This window comes from Astatotilapia calliptera, chromosome 11 (genome assembly GCF_964374335.1).
Source record: "Astatotilapia calliptera chromosome 11, fAstCal68.1, whole genome shotgun sequence".
Classification (NCBI taxonomy): Eukaryota; Metazoa; Chordata; class Actinopteri; order Cichliformes; family Cichlidae; genus Astatotilapia; species Astatotilapia calliptera.
In genome coordinates, this window is record NC_137432.1 from 22,017,396 (window position 1) to 22,033,487 (window position 16,092).

Here is a 16,092-nt window from a genome sequence, read left to right on the forward strand (position 1 = left end):
ATCTGTTTGCAAAATTAAACCTCTATATCTCTTTATACGCTAATCCAGATAGTAGTTAAAATGTATTCATATGGGCCACTTTATTGGGTACACCTTGCTAGAATCAGCTGGGAGCCCTTTTTGCTTTCAGGTGGCTGCATATCCATGATGGGAATCTCCGGTTACACCATTGTTTGACGATATGATCTTTGTATTAAGGTGCACAACGGCTTCCAAGAAGATGTCCCGCACACCTTTACACTACCAGCCTGAACCGTAGAATCAGGATGGCTCGATGCTTTTGTGGTGTTTACTCCAAATTACGTCATTACCATCTATGTTGCAGCAGAAATCAAGACTCACTAGGCAACGTCTCCCAATCTTCTGTTGTCCAGTGTTGGACTGTATACTCACTTTTTTTGTTTTTAGCTGACTGTGTGGTCTTCTGCTTCTGTGCTTCTGCATATCTTGGTCATAACGAGTGGTTATTTGAGTTGCTATCAACTCAAAGCAATCTGGCTATGACCTCTGGCCTCTTCATCCAGAAAGCTGCCGCTCACTCGACCATTCTCTGTAAACTCTATAGAGATGGTTGTGTGGAGAAAAATCCCAGTAAATTGCCAGTTTTTTTTAAAGAAACTGTTAAATTGACCTGTCTAGACCAGCCTGTTTACACACAGGGTGGTTCCCGGTGTCAGGTTCACTTAAATCACTTTTCTTCTCTATTCTGATGTTCGGCTTGAACTTCAGCAGGTCATCTTGATCATGCTTGCATTCCTAATTGCACCAAACCGCTGCCATTAGATATTTGCATTACAGAGTAGGTGTACCTAACAAAATCGCCGTTGAGCGTAAATTAATGTCCTTTCTGAGGGTAATTTTCACCATTTTTTTAAAACAAATTTATTTGTAGTACTTATCATTATAAAGCTTGAGAACATACAATGGTAAAAACATTTCTCATCTTTATTTTCAGATAGGTCAGATATCTACAAAAACATATCAGTTATACCTCCATGGTCCTGACTACAGCCTTCCATAAGGACACCAACACTCCCAGACTCACTGAGGATGGTTTTTATTAACGGATTAATTAGATTAACTTAAGTAACTGATCGGGATCTGTGTGTTTTTATATGTATTTGATATAAGAAAACTGAATAATCCTAAATGATATCAAATCCCCGAAGTTGCTGTCTAAAACATGCCTTATGCAGCGCAGAGTTGTTATATTTTTGTACATTTAAACAGGTATTTTTATTTAATTGTAACCTTTAGGCTTTTTGTTTCTTCTGCTACATCATCAATTCTTTTCCAGGATGGTTTTGTTTACCTAATTTAAATGTGTTTAAAAATGTTGAAGTAGCAAAAAGTGCTACTTTTCACGTGTTTTTCTCATTGATAGTATGAATTTAGAACACACTTGCTGATAGTCCAGCAGATATCCCAGTATCTAGTTTTAAAAAACTGACAATTTATTTTTACTTTGTATTTTCTTATTTAAAAAAATAATTTTAGATTTTTGTCTTTTTTTTATTACCTGTAATTTGTAATATGTATTTATTGTCCCTCTCAGTATCAGAAACAAGTGTCTAAAGTGTCTATAACATTTAAATGGCTATATGTTTGAAATAAGGTAAAAGTCTAGTTTGGGTACCACTTGGCTTCATGTTAAAGGCAGCAGCTCAGGTCTGAGTTCCCGCCTTTGGCCTCTAGGCGGCGCGATTTCCTTCGACATTTTCTTTGTTTTTTCCATCTCTCGCCCGCTCCCCGTTAGCTCTGTTAAACGGTGGCTGACTATATTTTTAAAACATTTTTATGATGGCGGAGGACAGTGAATCCGCAGCCAGTCAGCAGAGCCTGGAGCTGGACGACCAGGACACCTGCGGGATAGACGGAGACAACGAGGAGGAGAATGAGCATATGCAAGGGTGAGGGGTGGCCTGTCCGGTCGGCTCGGGGAAACGCAGTAATGATATTCCAGGCAGCCTGCTTGTGAGCGGCTAAGGCAGTGAGCCTGCTAGTATTAGCAGACAGCAAACACAGGCCGTCTTGAACTGTTTATAACGTTGTGACCTCTTTAAAGCTCTCCGACTGAATGACATGGCGGGCAACCATTAAGACAAACCGCTAGCTAGCTAACGTTAAGTAGCTGAGCTGTCATTCGTTGCTATGGTAGCTAACGTTAGCTCTGTGTGCGGGTCTAGCCAGCATCCATCCTCATCGTTTGTTTTCATGTCTGTAGCAGTCCAGGGGGAGAGCTGGGGGCCAAGAGGAAGAAGAAGAAGCAGAAGAGGAAGAAAGAGAAGCCAAGCTCGGGGGGAGCCAAGTCTGACTCTGCCTCGGACTCTCAGGAGATCAAGGTGTGATGGTGATGATGACCCAGTGAAAAGAGTGCACACACCCTTTTTTTTAGGGCAGGGGATACAATACAAAACAAGGTTCTTTTAATATCCTGAAAATAAAAGAGGAGGGGTAAGAAAAGGGAAAGCAACAACCCAGAATTCAGCTTGTTTGCCGTCAATGTGTCATGGTCAGTAAGGTTTTTCCAGCCTTGGCATGCTCCCTGTTTGTATTCTGTAATGAGGTTCTAGAATGAGGTAGTTTATTTTGCTAAAAGGATATATCACAAACTTTTAGCCAGCTGTGAGATTTCTACATACTGCATGCTGCTTTAGAAAAATAAACAATAACTACATCCAGACTCTGATGTTCTGATCGGATGAAGAAAGCAAATCAAGCTTAACCAAATGATTTAATGACAGGGACTGTCATATTTGGGTTTTTGCATTTATAATTTAAAGATCATTGACTTCATCAATCATTTATACAGTGACATGATTAATCCGGTTTCTCTTGCTCAGTGGGAGTATAGTGTGTAGGAAAAGACCTGTGTAAACATGACTATAAGACTGTTTATTTGCATGCACTCTGATGTTGCCTCTCGTCTACATTTAGATTATTTAAAGCATCCAGTGTTTGGTTGAGTGATACAGACATTAAGTAATCTGTGTATGTGTGCCCGCTTTAAATCAGAACCCTGGGCTGCCCATCCAGAAGCTGCAGGACATCCAAAGAGCTATGGAGCTGCTTTCCTGCCAGGGTCCAGCAAAGAGTATAGATGAGGCAGCCAAGCACAAGTACCAGTTCTGGGATACTCAGCCTGTCCCAAAATTAAGTAAGTACTTAGTTAAATTCATTTAAATGAACTGCACTCCTGTTTAAATTGGTATTATTTCCTCTGTCAACAGAAATTATTTTTCTTTCTGCACCAGCGCCATCTGCTGGTTTTATCTCCTCAGTCTGCTGATTTAGGCCAGTATCTTAGAAACATGTCAGCTGCAATGTACAGTAGGGGTCCATGCATTCCCACTGGGCATGCTCAGCAGCATTAGATCAAGCTGTTTCCATAACAGCCATGACCCAACGAGTCAGGCCTTTGTGCAGCCACAGGCTGTGGGGGTTGACGCAGGACAAACAGCAGCAGATTTATATAAAGTCTGATGCCATCAGCGGTTTTGTGCATTGCTCACAGTTTAAGGACATGGAGTTTTATGAGGTCCCGTGGAAGTGTGGTGATTGGAAGACAGTTGCAAACCTTTGACAAAAGGCTGTGCTATTTTTGTAGATGAAGTTGTGACGAGTCACGGGCCAATTGAGGCTGACAAAGAGAACATCAGACAGGAGCCATATTCTTTACCTCAAGGCTTTATGTGGGACACTTTGGATCTCAGTAATGCAGATGTTGTAAGTGCAGTCTTTGTTCAAAATACACCAATGAGATTAATCAGATTAATCAAAACAGAATGATTTATTGTCACGCTCTTTTGCAGCTGAAGGAATTGTACACGTTGTTAAATGAAAATTATGTGGAGGATGATGATAACATGTTCAGATTTGATTATTCTCCAAACTTTCTTAAATGGTAAGCTTCTTCATGTTTATCACATGATGCAGTACAGTAGCTTTAAATGTATGCGGTTATAATAAAAAGATTTTTTCCCCTCTCAGGGCTTTACGTCCACCTGGCTGGTTACCACAGTGGCATTGCGGAGTGAGAGTGTCTTCAAATAAGAAGCTCGTTGGCTTCATCAGTGCCATCCCTGCAGATATACGAGTCTATGATACGTGAGTGTTCATTACTTATTGTATGCATTTGAGAACAGCAGTGATGGGGAAAGTGTTTTACTCATTCAATCCATCCTTTTGTTTCTTTTCTTTTCTCGCTTGTGGCTCCAGGCTGAAGAGGATGGTAGAAATCAACTTCCTGTGTGTTCATAAGAAGCTGCGTTCAAAGCGCGTTGCTCCTGTGCTCATCAGAGAGATAACAAGGAGAGTGAACTTAGAAGGAATATTTCAGGCCGTATACACCGCTGGAGTTGTGCTGCCTAAACCCGTGTCTACATGCAGGTATGTTATTCACTAGTCACACATGTTAAAATATATAAAACAAGGCACTCTCTTTTCATATAAAATTAAAATACCTTTATACTCATGGCATGGTCATATTTAACTTAAAGCTCTGATGGGGGAAAATTGAGTCTACTCTGAATCTTTTCCACCAGTAAAACTCCACCAGTACTTTACTGGTCAAGTTTTCCACTCTTAACCATAGGTTTGCTATTGGTGGAACAACACTAGAAAGATTCAGCCATTCAGTGCCATGAGAATATAAGCATTTTAATTTTTTAATGAAACAGAGTGCCCTGGTGTTTGTTTGTTTTTTGATATGTTAGCTTATACGTATCTCTTCTAAAGAGCACATCTAGTGGAAGTGTTTTGAATTCAGGAAGCACTCCTTTTTTCTTTTTAATCTTGGTCTCCTGTTTTGTTTTTTTGGGTATTTTTTATCCCCAGGTACTGGCACCGCTCTTTGAACCCTAGAAAGCTTGTGGAAGTTAAATTTTCCCATCTGAGCAGAAACATGACCCTGCAAAGAACCATGAAACTCTACAGACTACCAGATGTAAACACTTACACTCATAAGTCCTGCATCTCACTGTTCCTCTTGATAGCAGGAACTCTTAGAGATTTTCATTTTGCTCTCTCCACCCTGTGCAGAGCACCAAGACTCCAGGTCTGCGGCCGATGGAAAGGCGCGACGTCGGTCAGGTTACTGAACTGCTACAGAGATACTTGAGACGTTTCCAACTTGCTCCTTCTATGGGAGAGGAGGAGGTGGCTCACTGGTTCTTACCACAGGACAACATAATTGACACATATGTAGTAGAGGTGTGTGGATTCAGATTTGCAGCCTGATGTTGATGGCTCTTCTGCACTTAAAGTGACATTGTTCTTGTTTTTATTTCCCTCAGGGTGCTGGTGGCATTCTCACAGATTTCACTAGTTTCTACACTTTGCCCTCGACTGTGATGCATCACCCTCTCCATAGGAGCCTGAAGGCTGCTTACTCTTTTTACAACATTCATACACAAACCCCGCTACTGGACTTAATGAATGATGCACTGATCCTGGCCAAACTGGTAATCTTACTTTCTGCTTTTAAACACTTGCCAGTACCAAAGACAACAGCTGATGAGATCAGTGACATAAACATAAACAGCAACAAGAAGACGCACGTGTGAGGAGGAAAAAATGGCACAATACAGACCAGACTGATTATATAGATGGATAGATATTTTATTTTATGAATACCAAGATGGTTTATGTACTTTTTTTTTTCTTTTTTTTTTAAACGCAAAGCCTTATAAATCATTGGGAGTCAGTGATGTTTGGTTAGATAGATGAGGAGTGAGAGTATGATCCAACATTTTACTTGTGCAGTAGAGGATAAAAGTGAGAGAGACTGACCCGGTCTGATCTTTATTTATTTGAGGCCAGAGCAGGGCTCTGTGCTGAGAACCAAGTTCCATGGTAGTTTTCTATTATCTCAAGTCACTTCCTCTAACATCAGCACTCAAGTTGATTCAGAGTTTCTGGATCTAGATACAAGGACATCTGACCAGTCAAACTTTTTATTGTACCGGAAGCTGAGTGTCTGATTTTACAAATGAAGAGTAAACTGTAATATTAGAAAATATGAAGAGGCTACACACAATAGAGAATGCAGGTGACACAGCTTCTGCAGAAAAGTCAGGGGTGTGAGAGGAAAAACAAAGTTTAGCCTATTTTGATGGCAGAAAGAAAAGCTGACAAAAATGCCAGTTGTGTGAGTTAACAGACTTACTAATATCACAACTTTACCATTAAGAAACACGAGAATCTGATGGGTTATAATCAAGTAGTCCAGTGTTCAGATTTGCATATCGTGGTCTTGTTTTTTGTTTTGCTTTATTTTGTTTTGTTTTTTTTCAGCTGCACCCTCCATGGTGTTGAATAGTCTAAGAGCATGTAAAGAACAAACACAAAAACAAAATTCAAATGTAGACTTAGGCTACCTGCGACTGATATGAAGTCAAGTAGAAATGGGTGTCCAGATTATATTCATGATATTATTGATTAAAAAAACTCAAGAAATAAAATTGAACGAAATAAACTGTATTTATTACTAATAAAATGAATGGTGAAGCTATTTTCACAAGACTTGATCAGTCAGTAGGCAATATAACTGGAATATAACTCAGGTTAGGTTTGCAGCACAAGTTACTATGGCGATGTACCCTGAGAAGAAGTGAACCACTTTCATAGTGCAGAAAACTCAGGGGTAACCCCCAAGGTTACTGGGATAAGCTAAAATCCTGCTGCTTCGTAGTACGGGCCTGGTGTCAACCAGCTGGCAAGGCTACTCTGAGCTCTGCATACAAACGCAAACTGAGAGCAGGGTTTCCCCAGATACTTTTGATAATTTTCTTGCTGCTGTGTTAGTTATCATGGTGTTTGTTCTTTGTGTTTAACAGAAAGGTTTTGATGTGTTCAATGCCTTGGACCTAATGGAGAATAAGGTGTTTCTGGAGAAGCTCAAGTTTGGGATAGGAGATGGAAATCTGCAGTATTACCTCTACAACTGGAAATGTCCCCCTATGGACCCTGATAAGGTCAGTCTCAGGTGGTAATCACACACCAACTATTGGTCAGCATCCTGTGATAAGACTCCATGACAATTAGTGGAAAAAGTGGAAATAGTCTTTGGTTCAGATCTCAGTAGAGCTGCTTCTTGTGCCTGATTGTGCAAGCTTCACAGTCAAATAAGTCTATAGCTTTGAAGCAAATCCACAGAGGCCTGATAAGGAGAAATCATCCTCTGACATGATTGAGTATGCCTTAGATCATGGAAGCCTAGTTTTGATTGGGAAAAAACACAGGACTTTTGGAACAATGTCCTTTTGACAAATTAGACCAAAGTGGAGTTTATCAGTGCAAACACCTCATACCAGCAGTCAAGCACGGAGGTAGAGGGTGATGATTTGCAATTGCTTTGCTAGCCTATGATCATAAAAAGTTTGATCTGTGTGTTTCAGGTTGGCCTGGTCCTTCAGTAGCAGCTCTCTTCACGGCAGCTGCATAAACTCGGGAGGCTCTCAGCGATCTCTGGAAATACCTTACCTGGACACGCAGGTGGCCCGAGCTAGACAATGAGAACTGCGACAGTAAATCCAACCTGGCGCCCGAGTGGAGCTTTCACTCGGCACTTGTATCATCAAAAACATTCTCAGTTCACCCGGAGGTGAAAACTCTTAAACCATCCAACATCCTGAATGTGAAGTCATGCTATGCCTGAGATACTCATACGACACAACGCTCCTGACATAAGCGCTCACGTTTAAAACACACACACACCGGTCTGACACTCGAGGATGCCTTGACATTGTGTATTCTGTTTTAAGTTCTTCTTCCTCAGTAGACACCAATGGACCGGCACGTCATTTAACTTTACTTACGTGGAACTATGTAAATGATAATCAACTAAGCAAGCAAGACCTGACATAATTAACAACTGTTGTAATTTTATTTATCCTGTCCATACAGTTACTGTTCCCAAACCCCTTTCTTCTCCTCCTTTCTGCTCCTGCTGCACTTATTTTTGCTCCAGTTTCATATCAGTGCGGTCAGTCGAGTGTCTCTGCTGGCTGTTTTGGGCCTCAGTAGAATTAGAAATGCTGATCTTAACTTTTAAAATGACAAACTGCAAACACTGAGAGGGAGGAAAAAAGGATTCATCCCACTGGTGCATTGATATACATGTGCTTTGTTAAAGAGCATATGGTAGTTAATTGTACATTTAAAGGCAGATCATATTTATTTGTGTAGTGTGAGTTTGAGGGGTTTGGGAGGGCTGATCCAAAGTATTCTCCTCATGAGTAGCTTAGAAGTCACCGAGTTTGTTCAAAGTGTTTGGGGGTTTGTTTATTTTTTTTAATGAATGTATTGCAGAGACGAAGCACAATTACTCCGTTCTTAAACATACAAAATAAATGGGTCCTCGTTTCAAATCAGATGGGATTGCCCTAGAATCTGAACAGCCATGTTTTTTTTATGAAAGACGGGCGCAGTTTTCACCTTATAAAACCGTTTCTAGAGCTGGCGTTTTTTAATACATTAAAACAACATGTTTGGTTGTACACTCTTTGTAGTAACAAACCCAAGCGTAGGGTTGTTTGCATGTCAGTGGTGTGCTGTCCAGTTAGTAAAGCTGTTCAGTTAGAAGTAATAGGAGCTGGTCTGGTCAGTGCATAAGCAGGGCAGTGAGAATGACGCCGGTGAACGTGGGGAAAAACTTCGATTTTATACAAAAAAATTTAAAGTTTCTGTTTAGAGCCAGGTTTAAAAAAAATGAGGTTTATTTACTATGGAAGGACTCTGTTCAGCAGCGGTTAAAGCAAACAGGGCACATCTTCTGTTACTTTGGTCACTGCCACCCACAGCAGTGGATAAACTGCTCTGTGCTTATTAAACAAAGGACTTGTTTAATCACGGGTGCAGTGGCATCAGCTTGAAGTGTCCTCTCCTCCAGATCCGCTTTCATTGACTTCTCTGGGTTTATTTTTTTTAATGATACTGTATTTTGTGTATGTTTGTTTTTTTTCTACATGTGTTGTGCAGCTAAGTGCGTGAAACGGTTGTGATATTTATAACTGTACCTTCTTTTTCTTTTTTTTAATGTCTTACATCATTTCTTTCCTCCTTTTCAGTATTTAAAACAAACATCACTGTCAGATTTGTGATTTAAGAGCTGGATGAGGATCTTTGATAAAACTGTTTTATTTTTTTGTCTGTGGTGGAGCTGCTGGTTAATTTAAATGTTCTAGTTCCTTAATGTTCACGGGGCTCTGCGTAACTTGCAAGGTAAAGAGGCTGCTTTTTATTTTAATGACTTTATTGTTAATATTTGATGTACTTTTCTAATCATCCCTTTATAGATTAGCCAGAAGAGGATAAATATTTGTCCTGTTGGTGCTTCAGGGCTCAAAGATGTTGTTGTTCTTTTTAAAAATCACTTAAAGGTTGAATGACGTTATCTTCTACAAACGTGTTCCTGGCATTAATTTAACTGAGAGTGGGTCGCTGGGTCAAAGCTGTGTGCCTCATGGATGTTGCTGTGTCACAGATGTGTTGCTTGCAGCTGTCTGAATGAACTGTGAGCATGTCTGTTTCGCTGCTGCATTGATTTATAGCATCAATGTTTCTAGCCACGCCCTTTAGCGAGAACTCTGTCAGAAGTACCTGCCTTATTTAAAGGTTGTTTTTTTGTTTTTTTTGTTTTTTTAAGGTTTGGAGGTGGGGTGAGGGAGGGTGTACTTTTGAAATGTCATAAAGCTTTCTCTAACTGAAGAACAATATTTTTATTCGATTCCATTGTAAGCTGTGAAAAAGCTGAAGAACTTGTACCAGCATCATTTAGACATGACCCCATGCAAATAACAATCTGTTTCAACACACGTCGGCTATACCAGCATGGATATTTGATTGAATAAACTCACTTTAAAAAGGAACACGAGTCATGACTCCTTTGTGACGCACTGCAGGAAACACTTTTTCACAGCACATATTTTGAATTTAAGTATTTGTAATTCAGGCACCACAGTGGTTAGCACTATTGCCTCACAGCAAAAAGGTCCTCAGTTCAATTCCACCATCAGGCTGGGATCTTTTCTATTTATTAATACTAATTTTATTAGAAATAAGTAATGGAGCTGATATTTTGTTTGGGATGTGTGGTGTTATGTCTGTGTCTGCAGAGGCAATGTCATTTCCTGCAAAGGATTAATAAAGGATCTTTCTATCGATCTTAATCTTTCCCCTCCAGCCATCGATTTTCTGCTTATCCGGGTCACGGGAGCAGCAGTCTAAGCAGAGGCACTCAGACCTCCCTTCCCAGGAGGGCATCAAGACATTCCCAATTCAACCAAGTGATGTAATCTCCCAGTACCTTTGTCCATCTATAGATATTTACAGCAAACTAAACTTGGAAAATGATCATTAAGTTGGCTCATTTTTGCCTATGAGGTCTAAAACTTCTGCTTACATTTCAACATGAATGTACTACTACTTTCTACTTAGTACCCGAGTAATCCAGCAGAACAGCTCCAAGATGGTGGTGGTGTAAAGGCAGCCCTCTCTATGATATAGAGGAAATATATTTCATTTGAGGGTCAAATATTACAAGCTCCATTTAAAACAAACAGCACTATCAAAATACCAGGAAAAACGTAATTGCCTTTATAAAAAACAATGTGTGCAGACCAGCTTTAATTGTGGACAAATTGAAATTCAAACTTCAGTCAGGTATAAATATACCCAAACGGTATTTTTTTTTTTTCTGTCCACCAAAGTAAATATGATTCAATAGATTTTTGTAATTCCACGAAAAATCACCTTGCCCGGTGGGCCAATGGCCAGTCCAGCTATGGTCATTACGAGGGAAATTTCTTTTGCAGTTTGTCTGAAAAGATGGACTTGCGCTTCGGGATCCTTTAAACATCATCAGGCGCGTTGCTACGCGCTGTCTGTCCTGTCTGTGAGCTCACAAAGCAGCAGTACGGGGATGAATGACGTCACACACATGGATCCTCTGTCGGAATATAGTAAAACCGAGGACGGTTGGTTAGTTGGCTTAGTCCTCCTTTGATCGAATCAAAGGATCAAAGGATCGAAGAGAGCTGACGTCATGGCTGACGTCACGGTCGCTGCCAGAAAAATCTATAAATAGACCCCAGTTTCTTTAACTCGGCATTTCAAGAAACACCTTGTTGTTTTCACAAGCCAGGAATCCTTGGGAAAGAGAACAGTTTAACACTGAAATTATTCAGTTAGCGGTTTTGTTTTGTTTTTTGCGAAACTTTTATAGAAATGTCACAGGAACCGTCCAGCAATTCAGTGTCTCACAGAGAAACGAGAGAGGAAGGACCGTCCAACTCAGGGGAGAGAGGAATAGTCCAGGGCATGGAGCCCAAAAAGAAAATTCGCATAAGCGAGATAGAGGGGGTGCCCGTAAAGATAACACTGCAGATTGGAGCACTTGAGCAAAATGTGCATGAACTTGAGGAAACGCAAGAGTTTCTCCTTGAACAGAACAACACCATTGTTGTTCAGCTGTCCAAGGCTGAAAGCGAGAGAAATGAACTAAAGAAACGGAATGCAGATCTCGAGAAAGCTTTGAAAACTATTAAGGGTCAAGTGGAAGAATTACAGTTTTCAAAAACCAAAAATGCTGCTGAACCTGAGGGACTTGAGACTCCTGTTGCTCAACCACCTCAGGATGAGGTTCAGGGTACTGGTATGTGGCATCGTGGTGCCAAATGCCTACTTAAAGTAGGTTTAGGTCTTGCCACAGCGGCCCTTATTGTTCCTGCAGCTTTCTGGGTCTTCTCAAAGATGTCCACCTGACGTGAATGACCCAGCTGCTCCCTGTGGCATTGTGTTTATAACTGATGCGCACCTGCGGACCACTTATGTGCACCCCTGTTTATAATCTTGTGAAAGACGCACGACAGACCTGACCATATACTGGTGTTTTTCATCATCTACTTTTATTACTACAGGTTTACCACTACAGATGGCTGCAGCTTTGCAGCTCACAGCCACACACAGTAACAACAACAACACAGCAGGACCTAGTTCAGCCTTTAAACCAGCAAGGCATGATTGCAGATTGGCGCTCAGGTGCGTCCACCTCCCCTGCTTTCCAACCACGGTCCACCAACTACACCAACCTCCGATAACTATGCAGTGCTCTCCTTTAAGTTTTATTTTGCCCCTCACCCCCCAACCAGTCGCGGCAGATGACTGCCCCTTCTTGAACCTGGTTCTGCCTCAGGTTTCTTCCTGTGAAAGGGAGTTTTTCCTGGCCACCGTTGCCCAGTGCTTGTTCATAGGGGATCATTTGATTGTTGGGGTTTATTCTTTAAAATGTCATTTTATTTAAATTATTTCAGGTGAGGGGTTCACTTGATAGGGAGCACAAAAAGCTGCAAATAAAAACAAATTTAAAAAAAGGTGTATTTAGCTGCAAATCAAAAATTAAAAAAAAACAAATATTAAATTTCCCTACTGCTTCATTTATTTACTTAAAAGAACAGCTTTAAATTTTGTGTGATAGTGTCATGGCCCTTGGTCAAGTGATCCAGGGTTTATCTTTTGGACTGTGTGAATCTGGTTTAATTTGTGTCCTTTGATTTAATAGTATTCATGGTTCTGTTTCTCATCTCCCATGTGTCCATGTTGCTTTTGTATGTCGTGTCTCTTTAGCCGCCGCAGCAGTGGGCGGGCACATCCACATCATCCACGTCGCCGCCAACATACGTTGTATGTTTAGACCATTTATATCATTTGACATCCACAGGACATAGAGGTTCGAAAGACACTGAGTCATGCAATACCTTTAATGAGAATACTGTCAGTGAACACTGATGAGCTTCTGCTTCTTTAATGAGCCATAATTCTCATTAAAGAAGCAGGTTGGCTCATAAAGTGCTCTGTAGTTATCTAATGCAACTGCCATTTGTTTCAGGACATAACCACAATCTGTAATCAACACAGGGTTTATTGAACTGTCGGCTGTGCAGACAACATGGCACGCATGAAAAATGGGTAAGGACATTTTGTGAACACTCATAGTTGATGTCTTAATTATGGGAATAGCTACTATGTAATTGATGCTTCCTATTCTATCAGATAAGGTGCACCTTGTGTGGAAGTTAAGTTGGCTCATTTTTGCCTATGAGGTCTAAAACTTCTGCTTACATTTCAACATGAATGTACTACTACTTTCTACTTAGTACCCGAGTAATCCAGCAGAACAGCTCCAAGATGGTGGTGGTGTAAAGGCAGCCCTCTCTATGATATAGAGGAAATATATTTCATTTGAGGGTCAAATATTACAAGCTCCATTTAAAACAAACAGCACTATCAAAATACCAGGAAAAACGTAATTGCCTTTATAAAAAACAATGTGTGCAGACCAGCTTTAATTGTGGACAAATTGAAATTCAAACTTCAGTCAGGTATAAATATACCCAAACGGTATATTTATTTTTTTTCTTTCCACCAAAGTAAATATGATTCAATAGATTTTTGTAATTCCACGAAAAATCACCTTGCCCGGTGGGCCGATGGCCAGTCCAGCTATGGTCATTACGAGGGAAATTTCTTTTGCAGTTTGTCTGAAAAGATGGACTTGCGCTTCGGGATCCTTTAAACATCATCAGGCGCGTTGCTACGCGCTGTCTGTCCTGTCTGTGAGCTCACAAAGCAGCAGTACGGGGATGAATGACGTCACACACATGGATCCTCTGTCGGAATATAGTAAAACCGAGGACGGTTGGTTAGTTGGCTTAGTCCTCCTTTGATCGAATCAAAGGATCAAAGGATCGAAGAGAGCTGACGTCATGGCTGACGTCACGGTCGCTGCCAGAAAAATCTATAAATAGACCCCAGTTTCTTTAACTCGGCATTTCAAGAAACACCTTGTTGTTTTCGCAAGCCAGGAATCCTTGGGAAAGAGAACAGTTTAACACTGAAATTATTCAGTTAGCGGTTTTGTTTTGTTTTTTGCGAAACTTTTATAGAAATGTCACAGGAACCGTCCAGCAATTCAGTGTCTCACAGAGAAACGAGAGAGGAAGGACCGTCCAACTCAGGGGAGAGAGGAATAGTCCAGGGCATGGAGCCCAAAAAGAAAATTCGCATAAGCGAGATAGAGGGGGTGCCCGTAAAGATAACACTGCAGATTGGAGCACTTGAGCAAAATGTGCATGAACTTGAGGAAACGCAAGAGTTTCTCCTTGAACAGAACAACACCATTGTTGTTCAGCTGTCCAAGGCTGAAAGCGAGAGAAATGAACTAAAGAAACGGAATGCAGATCTCGAGAAAGCTTTGAAAACTATTAAGGGTCAAGTGGAAGAATTACAGTTTTCAAAAACCAAAAATGCTGCTGAACCTGAGGGACTTGAGACTCCTGTTGCTCAACCACCTCAGGATGAGGTTCAGGGTACTGGTATGTGGCATCGTGGTGCCAAATGCCTACTTAAAGTAGGTTTAGGTCTTGCCACAGCGGCCCTTATTGTTCCTGCAGCTTTCTGGGTCTTCTCAAAGATGTCCACCTGACGTGAATGACCCAGCTGCTCCCTGTGGCATTGTGTTTATAACTGATGCGCACCTGCGGACCACTTATGTGCACCCCTGTTTATAATCTTGTGAAAGACGCACGACAGACCTGACCATATACTCGTGTTTTTCATCATCTACTTTTATTACTACAGGTTTACCACTACAGATGGCTGCAGCTTTGCAGCTCACAGCCACACACAGTAACAACAACAACACAGCAGGACCTAGTTCAGCCTTTAAACCAGCAAGGCATGATTGCAGATTGGCGCTCAGGTGCGTCCACCTCCCCTGCTTTCCAACCACGGTCCACCAACTACACCAACCTCCGATAACTATGCAGTGCTCTCCTTTAAGTTTTATTTTGCCCCTCACCCCCCAACCAGTCGCGGCAGATGACTGCCCCTTCTTGAACCTGGTTCTGCCTCAGGTTTCTTCCTGTGAAAGGGAGTTTTTCCTGGCCACCGTTGCCCAGTGCTTGTTCATAGGGGATCATTTGATTGTTGGGGTTTATTCTTTAAAATGTCATTTTATTTAAATTATTTCAGGTGAGGGGTTCACTTGATAGGGAGCACAAAAAGCTGCAAATAAAAACAAATTAAAAAAAAGGTGTATTTAGCTGCAAATCAAAAATTAAAAAAAACAAATATTAAATTTCCCTACTGCTTCGTTTATTTACTTAAAAGAACAGCTTTAAATTTTGTGTGATAGTGTCATGGCCCTTGGTCAAGTGATCCAGGGTTTATCTTTTGGACTGTGTGAATCTGGTTTAATTTGTGTCCTTTGATTTAATAGTATTCATGGTTCTGTTTCTCATCTCCCATGTGTCCATGTTGCTTTTGTATGTCGTGTCTCTTTAGCCGCCGCAGCAGTGGGCGGGCACATCCACATCATCCACGTCGCCGCCAACATACGTTGTATGTTTAGACCATTTATATCATTTGACATCCACAGGACATAGAGGTTCGAAAGACACTGAGTCATGCAATACCTTTAATGAGAATACTGTCAGTGAACACTGATGAGCTTCTGCTTCTTTAATGAGCCATAATTCTCATTAAAGAAGCAGGTTGGCTCATAAAGTGCTCTGTAGTTATCTAATGCAACTGCCATTTGTTTCAGGACATAACCACAATCTGTAATCAACACAGGGTTTATTGAACTGTCGGCTGTGCAGACAACATGGCACGCATGAAAAATGGGTAAGGACATTTTGTGAACACTCATAGTTGATGTCTTAATTATGGGAATAGCTACTATGTAATTGATGCTTCCTATTCTATCAGATAAGGTGCACCTTGTGTGGAAGTTAAGTTGGCTCATTTTTGCCTATGAGGTCTAAAACTTCTGCTTACATTTCAACATGAATGTACTACTACTTTCTACTTAGTACCCGAGTAATCCAGCAGAACAGCTCCAAGATGGTGGTGGTGTAAAGGCAGCCCTCTCTATGATATAGAGGAAATATATTTCATTTGAGGGTCAAATATTACAAGCTCCATTTAAAACAAACAGCACTATCAAAATACCAGGAAAAACGTAATTGCCTTTAAAAAAAACAATGTGTGCAGACCAGCTTTAATTGTGGACAAATTGAAATTCAAACTTCA

The 16,092-nt window shown here is 40.8% G+C and overlaps 1 protein-coding gene across 2 annotated transcripts; it reads left to right on the top strand.

The window, feature by feature from the left end:
* The first annotated feature begins 1,294 nt into the window (after nucleotides 1–1,294).
* nmt2 (N-myristoyltransferase 2) lies at nucleotides 1,295–9,869 on the top strand. Of its 2 annotated transcripts, none has more exons than XM_026185538.2 (12): nucleotides 1,295–1,910; nucleotides 2,228–2,342; nucleotides 3,016–3,157; nucleotides 3,608–3,726; nucleotides 3,813–3,904; nucleotides 3,991–4,107; nucleotides 4,219–4,389; nucleotides 4,837–4,945; nucleotides 5,041–5,211; nucleotides 5,295–5,462; nucleotides 6,837–6,974; nucleotides 7,398–9,869. In XM_026185538.2, the coding sequence occupies exons 1-12, from the start codon at nucleotides 1,798–1,800 to the stop codon at nucleotides 7,416–7,418; spliced, it is 1,476 nt and encodes a 491-aa protein (XP_026041323.1). In that variant the 5' UTR covers nucleotides 1,295–1,797; the 3' UTR covers nucleotides 7,419–9,869. The 2 variants fall into 2 exon arrangements, with proteins under 2 accessions (XP_026041323.1, XP_026041322.1); XM_026185537.2 differs by having other exon boundaries at nucleotides 1,298–1,910; nucleotides 2,225–2,342.
* The last annotated feature ends 6,223 nt before the right edge of the window (nucleotides 9,870–16,092 follow it).

Excerpts from the sequence above, each read along its gene's own strand:
- nmt2 (XM_026185537.2), top strand. The coding sequence starts at position 1,798 with ATGATGGCGGAGGACAGTGAATCCGCAGCCAGTCAGCAGAGCCTGGAG. Across the intron at positions 1,911-2,224 it reads GAGAATGAGCATATGCAAGG|CAGTCCAGGGGGAGAGCTGG; the intron begins GTGAGGGGTGGC and ends TCATGTCTGTAG. Across the intron at positions 4,108-4,218 it reads GATATACGAGTCTATGATAC|GCTGAAGAGGATGGTAGAAA; the intron begins GTGAGTGTTCAT and ends TTGTGGCTCCAG.